The sequence below is a fragment of the Labrus mixtus genome, chromosome 18, assembly GCF_963584025.1.
Source record: "Labrus mixtus chromosome 18, fLabMix1.1, whole genome shotgun sequence".
Classification (NCBI taxonomy): Eukaryota; Metazoa; Chordata; class Actinopteri; order Labriformes; family Labridae; genus Labrus; species Labrus mixtus.
Window position 1 is genome coordinate 4,504,973 of NC_083629.1, and position 21,413 is coordinate 4,526,385.

General features: G+C 40.3%; 2 protein-coding genes across 3 annotated transcripts in view; both read left to right on the top strand.

The window, feature by feature from the left end:
* The window catches only part of kif6 (kinesin family member 6), a 65,579-nt gene extending 53,439 nt beyond the window's left edge, over positions 1–12,140 (top strand). The window contains exons 16-23 of one of the 2 annotated variants that reach the window (XM_061063390.1): positions 3,804–3,854; positions 5,266–5,353; positions 5,509–5,644; positions 7,586–7,674; positions 8,861–8,950; positions 9,056–9,151; positions 10,185–10,300; positions 11,578–12,140. In XM_061063390.1, the coding sequence (XP_060919373.1) occupies positions 3,804–3,854; positions 5,266–5,353; positions 5,509–5,644; positions 7,586–7,674; positions 8,861–8,950; positions 9,056–9,151; positions 10,185–10,300; positions 11,578–11,591 (680 nt within the window). In that variant the 3' untranslated portion in view covers positions 11,592–12,140. Of the gene's footprint in view, positions 1–3,803; positions 3,855–5,265; positions 5,354–5,508; positions 5,645–7,585; positions 7,675–8,860; positions 8,951–9,055; positions 9,152–10,184; positions 10,655–11,577 lie in introns of those variants that run through there. The other variant, XM_061063389.1, reaches the window with a different exon arrangement.
* Positions 12,141–16,133: 3,993 nt separating this feature from the next.
* LOC132993417 (potassium channel subfamily K member 16-like) lies at positions 16,134–20,161 on the top strand. Its single transcript, XM_061063257.1, has 5 exons — positions 16,134–16,814; positions 17,589–17,703; positions 19,251–19,417; positions 19,604–19,772; positions 19,899–20,161. The coding sequence occupies exons 1-5, from the start codon at positions 16,602–16,604 to the stop codon at positions 20,105–20,107; spliced, it is 873 nt and encodes a 290-aa protein (XP_060919240.1). The 5' UTR covers positions 16,134–16,601; the 3' UTR covers positions 20,108–20,161.
* The last annotated feature ends 1,252 nt before the right edge of the window (positions 20,162–21,413 follow it).

Here is a 21,413-nt window from a genome sequence, read left to right on the forward strand (position 1 = left end):
CAGATGGTTACTGGTCACCCTTAGTCACATTTATTCTCCTCATGTCAAGCAAGCAAATATCTGAGAGCAACCAGTTAATCTTTCATGTTGTCTGGGGACACATTCATTATCTATCCCTGACCTCGGTCTCCCAAGAGAATGGCCAAGTGAAGTTCAGCACTTTAAGGACAGCTGTGGGAGTCTAAGCAGTCCACTCAACAGGACATGAACTGATCTATTGCTCTGAGAGAGAGATGGGCAGTGACCTTTTTTCTGTTATTAAGAAACTGTCCTGGAGAACTCCTATATCCTACTATCCTAAACCCTGGAACATTTAGGCAAAACCTCAAAGGTAGGACAAACTCTTCGGATGGTAAGGAAAGTTAATTTGAGTCTACATCCATGCCAACAAACTTGTTCCAAAGCAGTAGTAAAGAAATATTGCTCAAGGAAATGCAAATGTGGGTTTGATGAGTTGCTCCTTGTTGCATTTCTGATGTTATCAGCTGCTCAATAGAAAGGTGTATGCCATGTTCACGCTTTGAAAACACTGTCATGATCACAGCCGTCCAGTAAACACAGAATGCTTTTCATCTCTTATGTTGATTTTTTTAAAGATTATTTTAGGCCTTTTTGTCTTGTCGATGTGATAGTTTCAGAGAGAATGAAAACATGGGGAGCTGAATAGAAACTGACATGTTGTGGTGAGTCGTGCCAGTGACCAGTGCATCCAGGACTGTGGCTGCTGTATTTGGGGTGCATGCCTTCTCAACCGATTGAGCTAAACCAGCGGATGGTCCGCTGGTTTAGCTCAATCGACTGTTTTTGAGTCAAATTGCACTGGTCAAAGATTTTCAAATTGCCCTGTACGCATCCTTGACAGTAAATTCATCCTTCAAGTACATTTTAATCCACACCCACCTCGATATTGAGAAGCAGGAAAAGTTTGCAAACTCCTTGGATCTTGAGCTCACTGTGGTATTTGTGCGGCGTATCACATTTAACCTCCGACCCACAAAAATCACCAAATATTTATTGAGGCTTGTAGCTTGAAACCGGTCTTTTAAGACGACGGCATGTCTCCCGACGGTGTGGGGGGAAACCCTGCACGGTTTGGAAGAGGCTGTGGTGTCGAGGCCACAGTCTTGTCCTGGAAGGCGTGTGGGAGAAGTCAACTTTAAGCACACCACTGATACCTGACACGTCTGAAAATTAATCTTTCAGGAATTCTACTCGTCATTGAGAGTCAGAAATACTGTTGAAGTTGCCGTCAGTTTTTCTGCTTCAATGATTTGTCCTGACAAAATAATCTTTAGTGTTTGACTCTTCAGTCATCGCAGAGATAGATATATTTTAAGTAGTGTTACCGAAAGCAACCGAGTTTATTCATTGATATTTTTTACATTTCTTTTCTTTGGGTAGCAAAATTAAAATAAAGCAAATTCTACAAATAAACATGAAATAATAAATAGATAAAAAAGTGTTGCAGAAGTTTACAGAATACTTTCCACTTTTCAGAAAATGTGTGCTCAAACAGGCCATTTGGAGATATTATCTTCATGACATCACAAAGGGAAATAATCCCTCCCCCAGGTGGGTGACACTCCCACAGCTAGGCGTTTTTTGCATTCCCCTGGGGGTCCACCTTTCCACAACGTAAACAATAGGGCATGGTGCAAGAAAAAGAGGGGCGTGGTCAAACATAGCTCATTTGCATTTAAAGTTACAGACACAGAAACAGGCTGTTCTGAGCAGGGCTGAAATAGAGGGGTTTATAGACATGACCAAGTACAGGATCAGAGTGGATTTAGATCAAGAAACTTCACAGACGTGTTTTAGGAACCTCTAAGACTTATTTTAAGTTGTTGGAAAAGGAGGATAATATGTGACCTTTAAGATTTATGGAGCAGGAGTTAGTGCTTATAAGCCTCTGTATTGTAATATATTCAGAAGTGCTTCCCCTGATCAAATTTCTGCACCATAACCCTGACAAATAAATAGATAGTCATCATGTGTATTGGGCCCAGGGTCTTAAAAAAACTTCATTACATGCCATGACGAAAGCTACACGAGCTGTTTTGGCCCCTTGTGAGCTTTATGTTGCTGCTTCGTGCTCTCTGCACTCTTACTGTCAACATAGCATAAATTATTCCTCATCCTTTTATATTATTGTGGAAAAGCGGACTACACATAAATTAAGTGTGGGTCGTGTTTGGGATCGGCGTGTCTGTCAGAAGACTCGGGGCTGCCCGCCTGACCACAATGTAAAGCCACAGGGCACATCAGTTCATTTACAATCTCGGCTACACAAACCACTGGCGTTTGAAAACACATGTTTTGTGAGGGGTTCCCAAACTCTGGCTGATACTCCATAGACATTTAGGAAAAACTGTGTCATCATAGGCAGAATATGTCCCTGTTAGTCATTTGTAAGATGCACATCATCCATTTACATGTCCGCCATCTCCTGACACTCTTAATAGTAGTCCACTTTTAAAGGGAGCTCTGTCTGAATGTTAAATGGACCAGTGGACATCTGAGAAAAGTTTCTGAACTTTTCCAGAAATCTTTGATAATAGTGTCACACTTTGATAATCAGCTTTCCTTCAGGTCCTGTCAGCCGGACAGAGGAATGTCTTCATCATCTCCTACAAAACTAGAGTCCTATTTCGACTGTCTTATTATGAGAGGCTGCATGAATAGGTAGCTTCCCAATTTCTTTTCCCCAGAACTATATAGTTCATCTGGATTTCTCATTTTTGGACCTGGGCTTTTTAGATTGGCGACAGGCTCATATTACAGAGAGAGCTGCAGCACAGCACCGTCTACATGTTCATAAGACCTGAGGGAGCGTAATGGAAACTGACCACAGCAGATACTGACTGCCATTCAATGTCTCTCTCAGCTCTTAGTGTACCTTGTTATTATTCTGGTCATTCCTTTGACTCACTTTGTGGGTCTATACTTACATATTATCCACTCAATAATAAGTTTATCAGTGCACAGACTCGAAAGGATTTTGGCTCAAATGTTAACTAATTTTAATGTTAACAATTCAGAGAGATGCTGCTGTGCTTACTGTACACATCCCATATGGTTTCTGATTAATCCAAAACTACTTGTTTACAATGAGGAATCCAGGTGGTTTGAGGCGTGACCTAGAGAAACGTAATGCAATGTGCCCCTCTGTAAACCACTACCACAGGAGAGGGGAATGAGTTGGCACTACAGTCTGCAAGATGCCCTTTCTTGTTAGTCTCTACTGGCTGCTTTTATTTCAGGTGTCGTTTAAGGCTAGCCAGGATTGAGACAGACAATACATGCCGGTGCATCACAGCCATTTGCTGGGTGATATTGAGGAGTTTTTAAAGATTTATTTTGGGGCATTGTCATGACTTTATTGTAAATACATTGGATAGTCAGAAATCAGGGAAAGAGAGAGAGAGGAAGAAGCCAAAGGTCAAATTTGAACTTGTGCCGCCCGCTTCAAGGACTACAGCCTCTGTACATGAGGTGCACAAACTATAAATGATATAACTAAATAGTCAAAGGGCATGAAAGGATGGTTGTAGATAGGTTGGTCGCTAGGTAAGGAGAATCAAGAGCTATAAAACATGTCAATAATATCAGAGGTTGTAATTACCCTGCATGTAAGAGGGCAGATCATTTTGACAGGATGAGCTGTGGTGAAGGATTCTTATCTGTACCAGAAGATGCATGTACATGTAAACCAAAAAAACATTGACCTACTTTTTTTATTGTGCAAAATGGAGAAAGTATTAAAAGATCTTTTTTCTTCTCTTTCTCTTTTTTTTGTTTTAAAGATGAGTTGAAGAAGCAGTTAGAGAAGCAGAGGAGGCAGAGGGCGGCCCACGGTAAGATCAAACTGACGATGGATGTTCCCACAGCAGAACTTGAACCATGTGTGATCGACCCACACCAACAGCTAAACAATGCATGGAGCAATCACATGCACGCTCGGTCAAATCTCCACAAATTGCACCTTCTTTCTAGTCTCTCAGGTTTCAAATTCAAATTCAAACATTGGTCTTCTAAAGCATCAACTGAGAGGTTGAACAAAGCTGTCACAAACAACAACATCTTTTGATATGGGACTCCTTTCAGAACGGGGGCGGTAAACATTGTGAACACATTGTGGGTGCTCTTGTACTGAACATGCTGCTGTGCCCACTTCAAAGCCTCACTCACAGTAGGCCTCACTCAATGAGAGCTTTAGTGACCAAAGCCTGGGCGTACAACCATAAGACTCCCTCATTTACTCTTTTCTGCCTGTTTTGATCAGCGACATCAATGCTTTGATGAGAAAATCTGGTAGTAAAAAAAAGACACACAAACATCTCCCTCTGTTCTGCATCAGAGCATCTCACAGCGGCCTGCTTTCTGTTGCCTATGGTCCATGTTTAAAATACTGAACACCTGTACTCACATACATATGAGTGGCATAAAAAATATATATTTTAGGGGGGGGCGCACCGGTAGCCTAGAGTGGTAAGTGCGGGTGCCCCATGTACGGAGGCTGGAGGGCTTAAATCAGGCCTGTGGCTCCTTTCCTGCATCTCTCTCTCTCTCTCTCTCTCTCTCTCTCCCTCCCTCCCTCCTGGTATCACTATTTGAATTTCAAATATTGTATCTTAAGAAATACAGAGTACGGGGCGCTGGTGGCGCAGTGGTTAGTGCGCGTGTCCCATGTACGGAGGCTATAGTCCTCCAAGCGGGCAGCCCAGGTTCAAATCCAGCCTGTGGCTCCTTTCCCGCATGTCATTCTCCACTCTCTCTCTCTCTCTCTCCCAATTTCTGACTCCATTATCCACTGTCCTTTCTCCAAGGCATAGCCCCCAAATAAACCTTTAAAAGTATACTTTTAAAATAAATGTGGTGAAAAAAAGAGTCCATTTAAAAATTCTCAAATGTGAAAAGACAGAATCAAGAAAAAAAAAGGCGAATAACAAAAATTTACGCACCTCAATGTTGTTCATACTTTTTCATTTTCTGTTCATATTTTTCTAAATATTATTTGAATTGAATCTTTTTACTTTCTGCACATACAATAAGCTTTTTTTTGCCTGTGTACCTGTGTCTTTTTCATTCCCTTCTTCTCACATTGGCTCTCTCCCATCCTTAAACACCAAAGCTGTCAATCAACTGGCTGATGTATTTACACTATTTACATTTTAAAAAAGTATTTATTTATGCATTCCTTTCACCTTTATACACATATTGATAACATCTCTGCCATCTCTTTTGCCTGTCCAACCTTTACCACAGGTGTTATGGGGACTCACACAGAGGCAGAGGAGGAGGTCGACCCAGTGGAGGAAAACATTCTCAGACATATTGAGCAAGAAAAGAAGGCGTGAGTGTAGTAAAAACTGTTTTTTTTTTCAATGTATAACCACACCAACATTTTTCATAGTTTCTCTGAAGACGCTGCTTTAATTGATTAGACACAGCAGATGCTCTGAAACATGCACGAAAGATTCATTTGGTGCCGCTAATATCTCGTGTCAGTTACAAGAGCATCGTCGGCCGTCTGAAAGCGCTGAGGACAGAGATCGAGCACCTGCAGCTGCTGCTGGAGAGGTCAAAGGTCAAGCTGCAGAAGGACTTCCATAAGTGGTGGAGCCAGGAGGCCTGCAGTGTGCAGGTGACTCTCTCTTAATCTTCTCTACCTATCTGTATGACAACACCACATAAAGCTTCTGTTACCATGACATAACGGCAAAGCTAGCGTGTCAAAGACATGTTCATGACATGTGAGTGTCTGTTGGTTTTTGTCTCTATATTTATGGATGTTGTCTTTCGTGTGGTTTCTGAATATTGGCCTCTACGGACACATTAGTGCGTGTGTAAGTTGATATGCATGTGTCTCTGACTCCGGAGGCTTTTACGGCTCCAGTGTGACCCTTGCAGCCTCTGCTTTGCCTCATGCTGAACGGGTCCTGGTGGGAAGATATGTAGGAGGCAAATACACAGAAACACATTTTAACAGAAATCCATGTGAACAAAACAAGAGCCAGGATGCAAGACAGTAACAGCATTAATACTACTAATAATGGAAGCAGTTTGAGTCTTTAGAATTCAATTTTTCTTGATAAACCTGGGTTTCATGTTTTGAGGAATGAACGACTTACATGAAATAATACGTTTTGAAGTTTCTCAGCTAAATCAGATGTAACATAATCCACCCGATCAAAGAATGTCTAGCTAAAGGGCTGTCAGGCTCAGATTGTTTTTCAAACTATTTGACAAGGGAATAGAAAGATCCCTGCAGAGAGACCTTTTTCTGACAATTTAAGATATGTTTGCCTTTATTGAGAGGACAGGACGGTGGCTTGAGTCAGAAACAAGGATGAGAGAGTGCGGGCTGACATGCAGGAAATGGCAGAGGGTGGGAGTGGAACTTAGGCCGCAGCTTTGAGGGCTTCAGCCTCTGTACATGGGACCCAAAATGTAACCACAGAGCTAAACCTATGCAGGTTTTTAAGCTGAAGAGATGCCATCACATCACTTTCTTCAAAGCCACCAGATTTCATTTATAGAAACAGTGATTTGACCTGCCTCAGCTGGTGTTTTTACTTTGTGTGTGTCATTGTGTTACACAAATATTGTGTGGGTTCTGAATTAACCTTTAAAAACAATGTAGCACACAATACCACCAAGAAACAAACATATTAAGGCAGCGGTAGACTAGCAACTCCCACATCCTACCAGGTCAAACTGGTGTCAAAGGACTCTGGAGGCTTTGGAGCTGGTTCAGGTTTAAGAAAACAAACTTCACCTTAAGAAAGATATATTTCTGAAATTATAATCTCACACTCAGAGTAACAATCTGATCTTTTTGGGGAGACAAAACAAGCATTTTTTTTGCAGATATAATTAAACTAGAACATTTAACAGTTAAATAAAACTAACGGTAAGACCTGAACATGTAAAAAATGAAATAGGGTCAAATATAAAAAAATTCAGGAATGAGTCGTTTAATCTCAGTCCATTATAATAATTTTGTGTTTCGGCTTTAACTCTCGCACACTATAGTGAAAGACAATTCTTGCGAAGGCATGCACATAAAGATGAGTTGAGTATTGACAGATTGACTAATGCAGATTTCCAGAGAACTCAGTCTCTGGTATCACACACTTTGCTCGTGATGGCTGTTGAGCACATTCGAGAAACCGACCACAAAGAAGATGTTAAGCAGAACATCTGAGCTGCAGACTCGGCTGGCTTCCACTCAGCCGTTTTGATCTCTCCAATGGAGAACAATATCTCGCTCACATCTGAGCATGCTTTGGGATTTTATCACTGAATGACAAATGGAAAGGAGAGGAAGTCAGACAGACAGGCCTTACATGTGCAGTTTGCTCGTCCAAGCAGGAAACAGGACGTCTCTCATGCCAGCACACTTACATCTAACAGATTTATTCAAGTATTTATTGTGCTGTTTTTTAAGAAACCAGAACATATTGATTAATTAAAGCGAGAGGACAGAAAAGATGTTGAGTTCTCTGTTCTTTAGCTGTTTGTTACATGTGGACACATCGTGTTGAACATGGTGTTGTAAGCATCATCTTTATGATATATCCAGTTGACTGACTCAGAGGCCCCAGACAGAAGTCCCACTGCGTCACTGAGTGGAACCTTGCTGCCGTCTTCGCCTCGCACTCCGGGATTATGGTGAGACCCTTTTTGTGTGTTATGTAAATGTCGACTGACTGCTCATTGTGTGTCCGTGCTCCTGTCCAGCAGATGTGTCTGCATGACTATTAACAGGAAGGAGGATTACTTTTGAATGTAGTCTGTCATCAAGCATTTATTTCCCTTCTCTGTTAATGGAGCTATATTTAACCTGTTCTTAATGTGTATCAAGTGTGTTTAAAGCTCATTTATATATATTTTATTTTAAATGTTTGTCCAGACTGTTGTAGACATAGGCCATCTTCTCTACTAAGACTACATCAGAATATCTGCAGGTCCTGAAGAGTCTTGAGAAGCACTGATATCAGTCCCCTCAATCAATTACTTGAAATATATTTAAGCCTACTATGGTCTTTTTTAAGTCAGGAATATTATCTTTGGATTGTTGAAAGGTGTCTGTTTTGGTCAGCGCCATCAGACCTGCGGCAGAAACTGTTTTTGGGGCGCCTGATGGCCTAGCGGTTATGCCGCACGCCCCATGTACGGAGTCTTTTGTCTTAATCGCGGCGACCCTGTGTTCAAATCTGACCTTTGCTGCAAGTCTCCCCCCTCCCCCCTCTCCTCCCAATATTTCCTGTCTATCTTTGGCTGTCTCTTTTTAGAAAGACGAAACAAAATAAAATAAAAATGATTCTCGCTAAAGCAGCAATGAGGCTAACTGTCTCATAGAGGGCAAATGTGAAGTTTGATATCAGTACTTAATGGAGGAATCATTTTTTATTTAATTTTTCTTCTATTTATCAGGGTTCATGTTTAGTTTTTGGATGAATAATATCAGGAGTTATTGTCAGCACTGCTGAGACATAGGAAATACATATGAAATGATATAAAATTATTTTAGTAAAATCTCCCCCATACTGTTTTTGGATCATACTTTCATTCTAATGCCTGTATGATTATGTTACAAATATTAAAATACATTCAATCTACCTCTTCTATCTACTGTCTTTACTTCACTTGTTGAATTCTACAGGAACACTGTGAATATTCTGTTTGCATTTTAGCGCCCTCTTGTGGTTAAGCACCAATAACGATCCATGTTAGACCCCCTGTGTGAGTTTCTAGGACCTACTGTATGCTGTAAAGGATATATGAAAGACACAGATGATCTTTGGAATTATTACATAACATTATTAATGAAATGCCCTCCTAACATGTTACACAGTGCAGCTGGTGTGAGCGGAAGAGTGAGGGACGCTCCTGCAGGCACAGACCAAAGTCCAGACTCTTCTACTGCTTCTGTTCAAGAGCTCAGGTCAGCATGGCTCCATTTAATACATTTAAAGTACTATTGGATCATCTCATTTCACACTCCTTTTTAACAATAGAATTATAATAATTACATTTCTGAACATTTCAGAGACTTCATCAGTGAACGCGTTCCCCCGCTGACAGCATGGCATGAAAAGTCAGTGGATGGGAGGACGGCTGACTTCACTCCTTCATCTGAGTGGAGGTAAACAAAGGCCTCTTTAAAGTCAACAGATGGCTTCAAAATCTAATTCTGGGGCGGCAGTAGCTCCATCTGTCGGGACTTGGGTTGGGTACCGATAGGTTGACGGACGGACTAGAATATGGAACTAGTCTGTTTTTTGAAAGGTGCCGGGTCACTTCCTGATATCTGTCGAGGTGCCTTTGAGCACGGCTTTCCTGTTTTCATCAATCCTTCTAACAGGGAGAGCTGTTGTGGAACCTTTATTTCAATAGGTGTGGTTATCATTTTGCAGAACTCAGTGAGTAAAGAAAAGACATTTCATAGAAGCCTTATGACATTAGATAAGGCCTCTGAAAACGTACCATCTGTGACATCTCATTTATTAACATTTCATCCTCATTGAAAGCCTAAAGTTAACTCAAACACTTGAATTGAATGTTTTATTCATTGAGTTGACAAATTGTGCATTCACTACACTCTAAAGCGCAAGTACTTCTTTCTAAACATTGCAGTAGCATCCTTCACATGATTGCAGCAGCTCTGATATGCATACGTTCTGGACGTGTAGGTTTTACAGCTGTACCGTGTTTTCTCTCCACTTATAAAAAAATAACCCATAAATCTTTAATTCTTTGTAAAGTAATGTCTCCAAACTGCATTAACAAATCAAAGGCTTGCAGTCTCGCTTGAACGCTGCTGCTGTTGCTGCTGCTGCTGCTAAAACAATCTTTTTATAACCTCAGTAATACACTAAATGCATAACATGCATGCCTTGTCTGTCTCCAGTCCATTTGTGCTACAGAGATTCGATTGTTCATACAAAGGCTTCATGACACGTGGTGAGAAGTGGAGCTGTTAGGGTTTTATTTCCTTTAAGCTTTTGGAACAAGAACAGTTAAAACATTTTACAGTATGGAGAAAGGTAAGAATTACACACACCTATGTGAGAAAGGGATTTCCAATAAGTATGAGTGCTATGAAAGGTCTGTGTTGTGTTAAACTCACTGTGGAGGATTTTTACGTTGTTATTAAATATAACATATGTGCACTTCAGAGCCCTCTCCACCACCAAGCTCTCGTCCTCGTCCATTCCCCTGACTGGAGACCAGCAGGCGGATTCTGACATCATGGCCTTCATCAGGGCCAGACAAAACCTCCTCAACAGGACAGGTAAAACACACACACACACACACACACACACACACACACACACACACACACACACACACACACACACACACACACACACACACACACACACACACACACACACACACACACACACACACACACACACACACAGCAAGAAATAATGAGCACTAAGCCTTTGCAGAGGGTTAATTAGGCATCCAATGCTGCCCTCTGTACTTCACAGCACTTTTGCTTTTCACCAAAAATATCTTGTTTTTAAACTATTTAAACCTCCTGTAAGATGCAGAAACACTTTATAAGTTATCAGTAATAATATAAGTTGTAAATTCAGATTACATTTTGCATTTCTTGCGAGCAGGTGATGTCATGCTTTTTTTTAAAGATTTATTTTTGGGCTTTTTGGACCTTTAATGGAGAGATAGGACAGTGGGTAGAGCTGGAAATCAGGGAGAGAGAGAGTAGGGAATAACATGCGGGAAAGGAGCCACAGGCTGGATTCGAACCTGGGCCGCCCCCTTTGAGGATTAAAGCCTCCATACATGGGGTGCGCGCACTAACCACTGCGCCACTGTGATGTCATTTTTGAGTCGGATCAGTTGAGACTGTTTTTTAAAGTTTATGCAGCGTCCCTTTTTTACTAGCTACACAACTACTCATCTTTAGCTCCTCTGTGGTTCTCCTCTCCTCTTCTCCTCCTCTGACCCTTATGTGGCTGCTTGCTTTGGCACACGGCAAAGTGGACTTGGCTTTCTTGAGGTTTGCCACTGCAGATATCCAGAACGATGGCCACATGAGCAGAGACACCAGACGTAAAGAAAAAAAAAAACAAGAAAAAAACAGCCTCCAAAAATCTATCCGTCTTTCTTTACTTTCCTCTCTCTTAAGGAAGACTCATTTCACGCCTCTTTACCATGGCACTACGGAGCTGGATGGGGGCTGTATTTTACCAGGAAAGCCCCTCGCATTGGTTGTTTGGCAACCCCTGTATTGAGCTATTCCTCATAACAAAACAGCCCTGAAGCCACCAGGGCATGCTGGGAAATGTGATGGAACCTGGCAAAAAAAAAGAACACAGAGCATGATGTCAGAGTGGAGGCTGTTATTGTAGTGGTTGTCAAAGTTAAGAGGGTCTTTTACTTCAATTTGAGTCAGGTATTATTACTCTGACTTATTCTGATTTATCTTGTCAAACTTCTTGATTATAAAAGAAAACACTTTTAGTCGTTATCTTATCAATTTAACTTTCAACTTGTTTCAACATGTTTTTTTCTCTCATCCTTGTGTTTGTCTTCCAGGCCAACCACAATAAGAACACAAATTGCTGAGAAAGTTATCGGCACTTGACGCTTGAACACCCTCCACATCTGTCAGGTGATGAAACAGAATAATTGATGTCATTGAGTATAGAGGGACCGACAGCGACGATGTGTGAAGGAATTACCTCAACTAGATTTCCCATAAAAGACTCAGCAGCAGCACATCCTGTCTGATTCGTTCATGCACAAACACACATCTGTATCAACGTGCAGCTGCATCATTTAAGCTAAACAAACATTATCTGAAGGGATCAAAGAAAAAAGGACACCAGATGGATCCAGTGCAAAAGTGGAGAGGTGATGAATCATTCATCCTCCACATGCAGAATGCGTTTAACATTACTGTCTGTTTTAATTTGATTATCAGTGTAACACATACTGTACTTTGTGTAAAATGTTGTAAACATAAAATGTAATATATTTGCAGAACATGACCTAATTATAACTTTACATTCTGTAAAAAAAAATGCAGTTGGAAATGTTGGATAAGGCTTTATATAAAGTTGATTGTAATGAGTTTATATAAACAGTTAACATGTTAACCTGATCTTGAAAGCTATCTGTTCCTGCTCTAGCTGCACCCCGGATGAGAAACATGGCTGTGCACGAGTGCAGCAATCCATCCTCATGTCTTAGTGCCTTTTAAAGATTTATTTTTTTTGGCTTTTGTGCCTTTATTTGAGAGATAGGACAGTGGATAGAATCGGAAATCAGGGAGAGAGAGAGAGAGTGGGGAATGACATGCGGGAAAGGAGCCACAGGTTGGATTTGAACCCGGGCCAGCCTCTAGACATGGGGCGCCCGCACTAACCTCTGGGACACTGCGCCACCAGTGCCCCAGAGTTTTGTAATCTTGTCAGCACAGCCTTTATAAAAGTCTTTTGCTTTTCTTGTATTTTTTGTAATAGCCTCACAGACACATTTTTAGGTCTTACTAATAATTGTATTTCGTTATAACTGAACCTGAGGTGTTTCTTGGTTGCTTTGTTTTGCCTCTTTGCTGCAGACACCTGTGAATTCATGCATAATGCTTTTGTGGTATTTTGGTGACACTGACTGCATACTGTATATGGAGTGGGTGAAGCCTCTTGGTTCCTAAACTGAAACCCCTGAAGAAGTGTTCTGAACCTGCATTCTTCCTAATGGACAGCAGGGGGCGACTCCACGAGAGGTAAAAAAGTCACACTGTGTGAAAGCAGATGAGAAAAGGAGACTACCTCTCACATGATGCACAACCTAAGAAACATGCTCCTTATATGTTAAAAAAGAATACAGAATGATGTTTATTCTTAAGCTGATGGTCCCATTCAGAATATAATAGACAATAAGTCTTTAGGGCCTGGTTGCCCATGATTGAGAAGAAGCTACCACAGCAGCCTGTTAACCAGGTAAAGCAATGCATCTCCACCTCCTTGTCCAAATATGGTCACATCAACAAACCAATGATGTCAATCTGCTGCCATAAGATTTAAACCCAGAATGAACTGAACATTTTTTTTTCTTTAACATCCCCATGAATTAGTTACACCTGTAAAAAAAAAAAAAAATGTTTTAATGATGACTATTCTTTTCCTTACATGTCTTTCTTCACTTGCAGAAGCCTGCTGTAGTCAGGGGCTCATAGTGCTTCATTTTCCTATGGAATCAAACCAGAAAATGACCCAGGAAAATGTACTTCCTGGAGTGACTCATAGACCATGAAGGATATAAAGGGGACAATCCATTTTGTGTGCATCATTTAACAAGAAATGTTAATTTGTAGTCAAATTTCTAGTCTGCTCAAAGCACTTTAACACTACAGGACACACCTACACAATCACATACTGATGGCAGAGCTTATGTGAAGTGAACATCAGACGTAACTAATACCATTCATACAGGCATACGCTGCTGACGAAGCAAATCGGGGATATGTGTCTTGCCCAAGAACACATTGGACATGTTACTTTAGGAGCTGGGGATCAAACCCTTGACCTTCCGGTTGAGAGATGACGACACTTCCAACTGAGCCACAGCCGCCCTGACTGATCCACCTTCCCTTATAATCTCACCTATATTTACAGGTGAGATGTGTCTATAGGAACTCTTTGTAACATGAGCCTGTTTGTACAATTTATTGATGATAAAAGTGAATAATATCAAAATCAATAACTTCCCTCTGTAATCTATAGGTGGAGTCTTTCCCAGCATGCACTTTGTGGAAGGTGTGCAAACCCCCCTGACAGGCCTGTGATCTGTATTTATTTTTTATTTTTTGGGGGGGGCTTTTTGTGCCTTTAATGGAGAGATAGGACAGTGAATAGAGCTGGAAATCAGGGAGTGAGAGTGGGGTATGACATGCGGGAAAGGAGCCATAGGCTGGATTTGAACCTGGGCCACCCGCTTGGAAGACTGCAGCCTCCATACATGGGGCACGCACACTAACCGCTGCGCCACCAGTGCCCCGTACTTTGTATTTCTTAAGATACAATATTTGAAATTAAAATAGTGTTACCGGGGTTTTTCAAAGCTGTGTTGTTTATCGAGCATTTTTCATTCCATGCTTAAAACACATTTGGACACAATCTCTGTTGCTCTGTTGTCACTTCATTAAGTGATTGATCTGCCGGTGCTGCTGACTTTCAGTGTATCGGTTCATGTCAGATAACAAAGTCTATCCATCATCCAGTCTCCTCTGAGTCATGGCTGCACACACATCCACTAACAGCAGTCAACCTGTGAACAAAGGAACATCCTGTTTGCATGGCTTTGCGTTGATTTGTTTGACAGAAGACACACAGCAGCACAATTTGCATCCCGGCATAGTCTCCTAGGAGGAGGAGAAGAGTCTTCTTTGGTCAAGTCACGGTATCTGATGTAGCTCTTCTTCATGATGAGTGTGTATGAGTCTTTAAATGATTAAACTGATGCCAAAATGTACACACAATACAGAAACTCAACATATCTACCTCACTCATAAAAGCAGTGGTGACAAATTAAATGCACATTGGATACATTAATTTACAATAACTTATCTATTTAATTTCCCCATTCATATTGGGAGATTTCTCAGACAAGATAAACAAGGTTCAATATTTGACAATGAAAGTATGATATATGAGATCCTTTTATGTTAAGTAAAATTCCTAGTCCACATGCAAATAATCCTTCTTAACCACAAACTACTAATTATTGAGCCTGACTTTTTTTTTTTTTCTCAACCAAAAATATTGCAGTGGACAAAAATACAACAGCAGTTACATTTAAAATTAAATGTCAAATAATAAAACTGTCACTGGTCACTTTTGGTGACTTTTAAAAAAAATTATTAAATAAACATAAAAATCAAATGCACTACTGAAGGTTCCCATCAACTTAATCCAACTTAATAATCAATAATACACTGTTTCCGATACTGTATACTGTAACTTTATCCACAGTTTGACACTTCTTTTCTTGCAGAAAAAGCAGTACAAAGAAAGACAAAATACCGGTACTATCGGTTTATTATGTTGTTTTTTGACATCTATCTCAGCATTATTTACATGCAATCAAAAAAGCAGCAATAGCCGACAAAAGTGCTGAACATGGAACAAAAAATCTCAACGAATGGTCAACTGATAGGAAGAAACAAAGTGATTCAATAAATACAGACAAAAAGCCACCTAACTGGGATTCAAGACTTGAAATGGTCGACAGAGGAGGGAGATCTGGAGTAAACACTGTTCCTCCTCCAGGGGCCTTGACTGCAAAGTGCTTATCATTTACGTAAAGTGATAGACAAAAAATATATATATAAGGATCCTGGAGGTAAGAGCTCAGTGAAATTAGTCATACAGTAGGAGTTGGCCAAGCTAATCAGTGCTTTAAAAACGAAACCTTAAAATCAATCCTGAAGCAAATACCATGTCAGTGAAGAGAGGCCTAAACAGGACTGACACGATACCTCTACCTGGAACCAGTCAGACGTCTGGCTGCAGCATTATGGAAAAGCTGCAGGCGGGACAGGGGCGACTGGCTGATCAGCGTCTACCAGGAGATGCAACAATCAAACCAAAGGCAATACAATCATGGACTATTTTTCTTAGTAACAAAATGATACCATATAAAAGACTTGGATGGCTGTGGATACGTGGTAGAGTCTGTTGTGATTCGTCTCTCAACCTGAAGGCCGGGGATACGATCCCCAGCTCCTGCAGTCTGCTGTGTCCTTGGGCAAGACACTCAACCCTAAATTGCTCCCGCTGCTTCGTCAGCAGCGTTTGAATGTGTGTATGTATGGGGTTAGCTAATGCTGATGGCCACTTCACATAGCATCTGCCATCAGAGTGAATGGCTTTGAATAGGTGTTAATGGGTACCATTTAGTCCATTTATAGTTTAGAGAGTTTGTGCTTTAAGTCTAATGACTTTTGGAAGTGGCTTTCTTCAAATTATGGCACCAACATCATCAGAGAGTCAGTTCAGTGATCCAATAGACAGTTCAGAGTCTCTTTGTAATTCTGTGGTATCAGTGCTTGAAAAACCAACAGCACTCAGGTAAAATATTAACTTTTGTTCTGCTGACAAGATAATGCTTCAGCTTCCTTATTAGTGGAAACTGTTAAAAAAGTGAATGTGTGTGTCCAGATGTCGTGCTAATGGAGGGGAGGAGTTTGATGGTTACCCAGGCAACACTTAAATCAAACATCCAACATGAGGTCCTCTGACCACTCAGAGTAAGAAAGTGAGTCGAAATGTTTGGGGGATTATCCAGTTATAGAGCTATCACCACGAGATACAGATTAACAAAAAGGACCTTTGTTGATGTTCCAAAGAGCCCTTTTTAAAACTTTTGACAAATTAAATTTGTCTTTTTGGAGAAGAATGCCACAGTCCGCAGTGATGGATGCTTTTTTGAGGGGACTGCTCATGAGATCTGCATATTTCATCAGACTTTGATTATCAGTATTTTATGCAGCTCTGACCTTCTCATCTGGGTTGGAACATCAGTGTTTGTGTGCGTCCTGGAGCTGGAGGAGGTTAATGGCGAGGTTCCAGTTGTTGCGGGTCAAAGTGAGCTGGACAGCATTTCTGACTCTGGCCCACTTCACATACCTGCTGGTTGGGGCCACCATCTTCCGAATACTTGAGCGAGAGGCCGAGAGCAACAATCGAAACCACTTCCAGCTGGAGAAGTTGAACTTCTTGGCCAATTACACCTGCCTGGATGGACCAGCTTTGGAGAAGTTTGTTAAGGTTCATTTTTATTTAAAACCATTTTAAAATTATTTTATTTACATGAGTGCCATGACTAGTCCTTGAAAAACAAAACAGATATTCAGTTATATTCAAACCCAAAGCTGCCAGGAGCAAGAGAGAGAGAGAGAGAGAGAGCATCAGTGGTACACACACATTCACAGGTCAGCAAATTCTGACATTTCTAATGTTTTGGTGACTAATAAAGTTGCAAAAGTTTTGTAAAAGTGTCTTTTACAAGTATCATATCAAAGTTTGAATTTTTACAATCCTGAAAAACCCAAGTAGAGTCGGCAGTCTTTCAATTGTTAGGAAGGAAGTTAGATCCCAGCTCCCTTAGTTTAAATGTAGAAATTTGAGTAACATAATAACATAATAATATAAACAGTGAGTAATTATATATGACTGTGATTTATAAGTTAATACTGATGGCCACCTTAGACAAGCCTAAGTCTATTTACCATTAACCAAGTCCAATTACAAACAATCTAACAATCAAGACCTCTATGAATCAGAGTTATAATGATTGCCAAAACACCAGTTGTATAATATTTAAGATATTATTAAAGTCTGTTTTGGTTTACTGAGTGACTTTTATGTTGAAAACTGATCAAAAAATCTATAAACTGAAGGATCAATTCTATGATCAGTTTATACAGTAACCACAGCTTTAAAAACCCATAAGTGTGTCATGACCAAAAATAGGTAACGAGAAAAAACTGCAAGAACCCATATCTTACCAATGTATTTGCTCTATATTTGTGTGTTTGCAAGGTGATTTTGGACGCCTGGGAAAAGGGAGTAAATCCATCAGGCAACTCAACAAACCCCAGTAACTGGGATTTCTGCAGCTCCTTCTTCTTTGCAGGCACAGTAGTCACAACTATAGGTGAGTATCTTAACACATTCCACATTAAGTTAGTCTGTAATACAATTTGTTGATGCTTCATATTGACACAAGTCTCAAAGTGCTTTAAATACATCATACATAATAAAAGTATCCATATGTGAGATAACGTGGCTGACAATGTGATTAATTGAGTGCAAAATTAACATGTAAAACGTCTGTGGATGACTGACAACATGAAAAACAACCAATACTTATTTAAATACTTTTAAAAGAGACTTTGTGGAGAAGAGGTCACCTAAAAATCAGACCATTAGGCTGCATGCAGAGTATTCCTTAGATTATGTGCTATGGCCTCAAAAGGTCAATCAACATTGGTCTTAAGGCCAGTGCATGTCACAGAAGCAAGTTTGACATTTTTGACCAGAGGGAGTGAAATGATGAGCAGGAGGGAGTTAGTTGAGTCACCTATTCAGAAACATGACCTAATTTTGCTCTGTGTTTATAGAGTTAGAAATTTGGACCTGTTCCTATATGCAGCTTTTTCAGATATAAAAGAACAGAGGTAATGTGGTAACAGTTGTTTTGACATTCTTGATTCACTGATTAATAGCTGACATCCTAAGTATGGAGAAAAGTACATTTACCTGGTCAATATGAGATGAGAATAATATGTATGCTTGTATAAGCCTCCCTGGTTTGATAGTTGAAACTAGATATCTGAGTAAAAGAAGAAGATCTGGTTTGCTGCTTTACATGGGAATAGACAAATAAAGATGGAAAAATAATTGACACAGGTTGAGGATTGCAGCAGATGTGAAAAGACCCACTATTTTACTTGATCATGGGAGTAACTTGTTCTCGAGCAGCAACCAGAAACTGCAATAATTTTTAATCATCACAACAAATTCACAAAATTTAGACAGTCTAAGATTGCCTCAAGGCCTCAGTAGATTTGAGGACTTGGTGTTGGATGTCATTTGAAAAATTATGTTATATTTAATTAATTAATGATCTGTCCCTGAAGCAGGGAATTAAAGAGAAACAACATAGGACCCAGAACTGAGCCTTGTGGGATACCACAATAAATTTGGCTGGCTACACACTACACGATTTTATAAGGACAGTTTAGACCGATTTTTAACATAATATTTATCCGAAATAACACACTAGACTATTCGGCCATATATCGAGACCACACACCTGCGTGTGTGTAAACAATTTTACAGTAGCGATTCCACAGACACAAGATCTCACAGAAACGTGCTGGCTGTCATGGTGTGCATTCTGTTTTTAAGAAAAAAATAAAAAGAATATGGGTGAAATCTTGAATGAAAAAACAATATAAGTGCAGCTTATACATTTTATTTTTTATTCGTGCTTATTGCGGTTTGCCTTGCATATAAAATTACAAAGGCACTCAATATTCAACTTGGCACAAGGCTCAGTTCCCTGCAATTTATTTTAGCTGTGCCCCACCCCAGGCAAAAATGTGGCCTCAAATAGTGTGGAGCCAGCCTTAGAAAGAAATCAGGGAGATAAAAAGATTTAATATTGATGATGACAAACTTAAATGATCTCGTCCGCAGGTTACGGTAACCTCTCCCCCAGCACTGTATCTGGTCAAGTGTTCTGTGTGTTTTATGCACTTTGTGGGATCCCGCTGAACCTGGCCTTCCTCAAACAGCTCGGGAAGTGTCTCACCATCCACCTGGGCCGACTGGAGAGGGGAATGGTATCTGTTGTTCCTCACAAGGTACTTAAGTTTTAGTGACAGAATTTATGATAACTTCAATTTGCTGCCAAATGTCTGGCATGGGGCTTCTATACCGTACAGATTTAAGGTCATTTTTGCTTTTGCTACCAATTACAGAAGAATTATTACTAGAAGAATTTCCTCTGGATTTAAACCAAATCTTCTTGTGCTGTGTTGGTTTCCTAGCAAACAGTGGAGGCTCTGGCTGTGAGCCTGTTCTTCATCACAGGCAGTCTGCTGTTTCTGGTCATCCCTCCCCTGCTGTTCAGTTACGTGGAAGGCTGGACGTTTGGAGAGGGATTCTACTTTGCCTTCATTACCCTCAGCACCATTGGTTTTGGAGATTATGTGGTGGGTGAGTAGAGAGAGCAAACCAGCACAAATGGGATGGAAAGACCACAGCTTTTACACCTCCATAAATAAAACTGCCTCATCCTTCTGACAAATACTGAACCTAGTATGTTTTAACAACTTTTTGCAGGGACAGACCCAGGCAAGCAGTACATTTCTCTGTACAGGAGCCTTGCAGGTATTTGGATCATTTTTGCCTTGGCTTGGCTCGCCCTCATCCTCAACATGGGAGCCAGGATAATGGAGTATGCCATCGGTCTGACTCATCCAGGTTTTAAGAAACAGGAGGAGGAAGAGGAGGTGTCATCCAGTAAACTAGAAGAGTTGTCAAGAATCTGACAGTGGACTTTGAAAAGGGAATGTCTGTATGTACTACAGACTGAGAAGAAATAATTAAGTTTAATGTTTTCTATACATATTGTGACTAACGTGACATGAAGAAGTCAGACTTAGCAGCTGTTTGTCTATCTTGAAACACATGTTTTAAGATATTTACTGGGACACATTTTTTCTTATTTAAATGCTTTACTTTAATTATTTTTTCAGTTAAGGAATTGATTTAACATAACATAATTGGCTGGTTAAGATATTACCTGTTTGTGTTTCTATTCTTTTACAGTTAAGCCCATGCATCAGTTTAGAAATAAGGATATAACCTGTACATGTCCTTCTTTAAGAAACGTCCTTACATTTTAAATTCCCCTAAATTAAAGTGAAGATGTTCAGTTATTGAAACATATTATAAAATGAACCTCCACAAGATGCTCCCAGTTCCTCGTATTGTCACAGGCTGCAGGCTGCATGTCTAATATTCCACTTCAAAATAACATACTGGCTAACCATAGACCATAACTATGACTTTATTCTCACGAAATGACGGCTGGGGCGGCTGTGACTCAGTTGGTAGAGTCGGTCGTTTCTCAACTGAAAGGTCGGGGGTTCAATCCCCAGCTCCTGCAGCAACATGTCCAATGTGTCCTTGGGCAAGGCACTTAACCCTGAGTTGCTCCTGCTGCTTTGTCGGCGGTGTATGAATGTGTATGAATGTGGTTAGTTACTTCTGATGGACACTTTACTCAGCAGCCTCTGCCATCAGTGTGAATGTGTAGCTGTGACCCGCGGTGTAAAAGCGCTTTGAGAAGACTAGAAAAGCGCTATAAGCTAAAGTCCATTTACCTTTTACCATTAAATGTCACATTTATTCTTGCTATATCGTATCACAACTCTATACTCAAAATATTAGGACTTCATTATTCTGACTTTATACTGTATTAAATCATTCTCAAAATCTCTTTTTTTTTTCGTGAGTCTGGCCTTCATACTTCTAATACTCCGTCATCCCTATGAAGTAAAACGTATGTTCAAGTCTTGTTGGATAAATTATGAACTTGATTGGTGTTTTACAGAATAGTGTGCTCACTCAATGCATGTAAATGGACCTCTGAACCTTTTATAAACACCTTTCTATACATTGTACTACAGTACACCACCACCACCCATCATTTTAATAAATGTTTCTTTTTTGACCAGGTCAACAAAAACTCTCTGAGAATCTTTGTAAAAGTCAAATTCATGTTAGATCTGTTTCATTGGATTGCACAGGTGGTAACGATGTAATGGCTGATTGGTGCATACTGTATGTATG

Excerpts from the sequence above, each read along its gene's own strand:
- LOC132993417 (XM_061063257.1), top strand. The coding sequence starts at position 16,602 with ATGGCGAGGTTCCAGTTGTTGCGGGTCAAAGTGAGCTGGACAGCATTT. Across the intron at positions 16,815-17,588 it reads CTTTGGAGAAGTTTGTTAAG|GTGATTTTGGACGCCTGGGA; the intron begins GTTCATTTTTAT and ends TGTGTTTGCAAG. Across the intron at positions 19,418-19,603 it reads TATCTGTTGTTCCTCACAAG|CAAACAGTGGAGGCTCTGGC; the intron begins GTACTTAAGTTT and ends TTGGTTTCCTAG.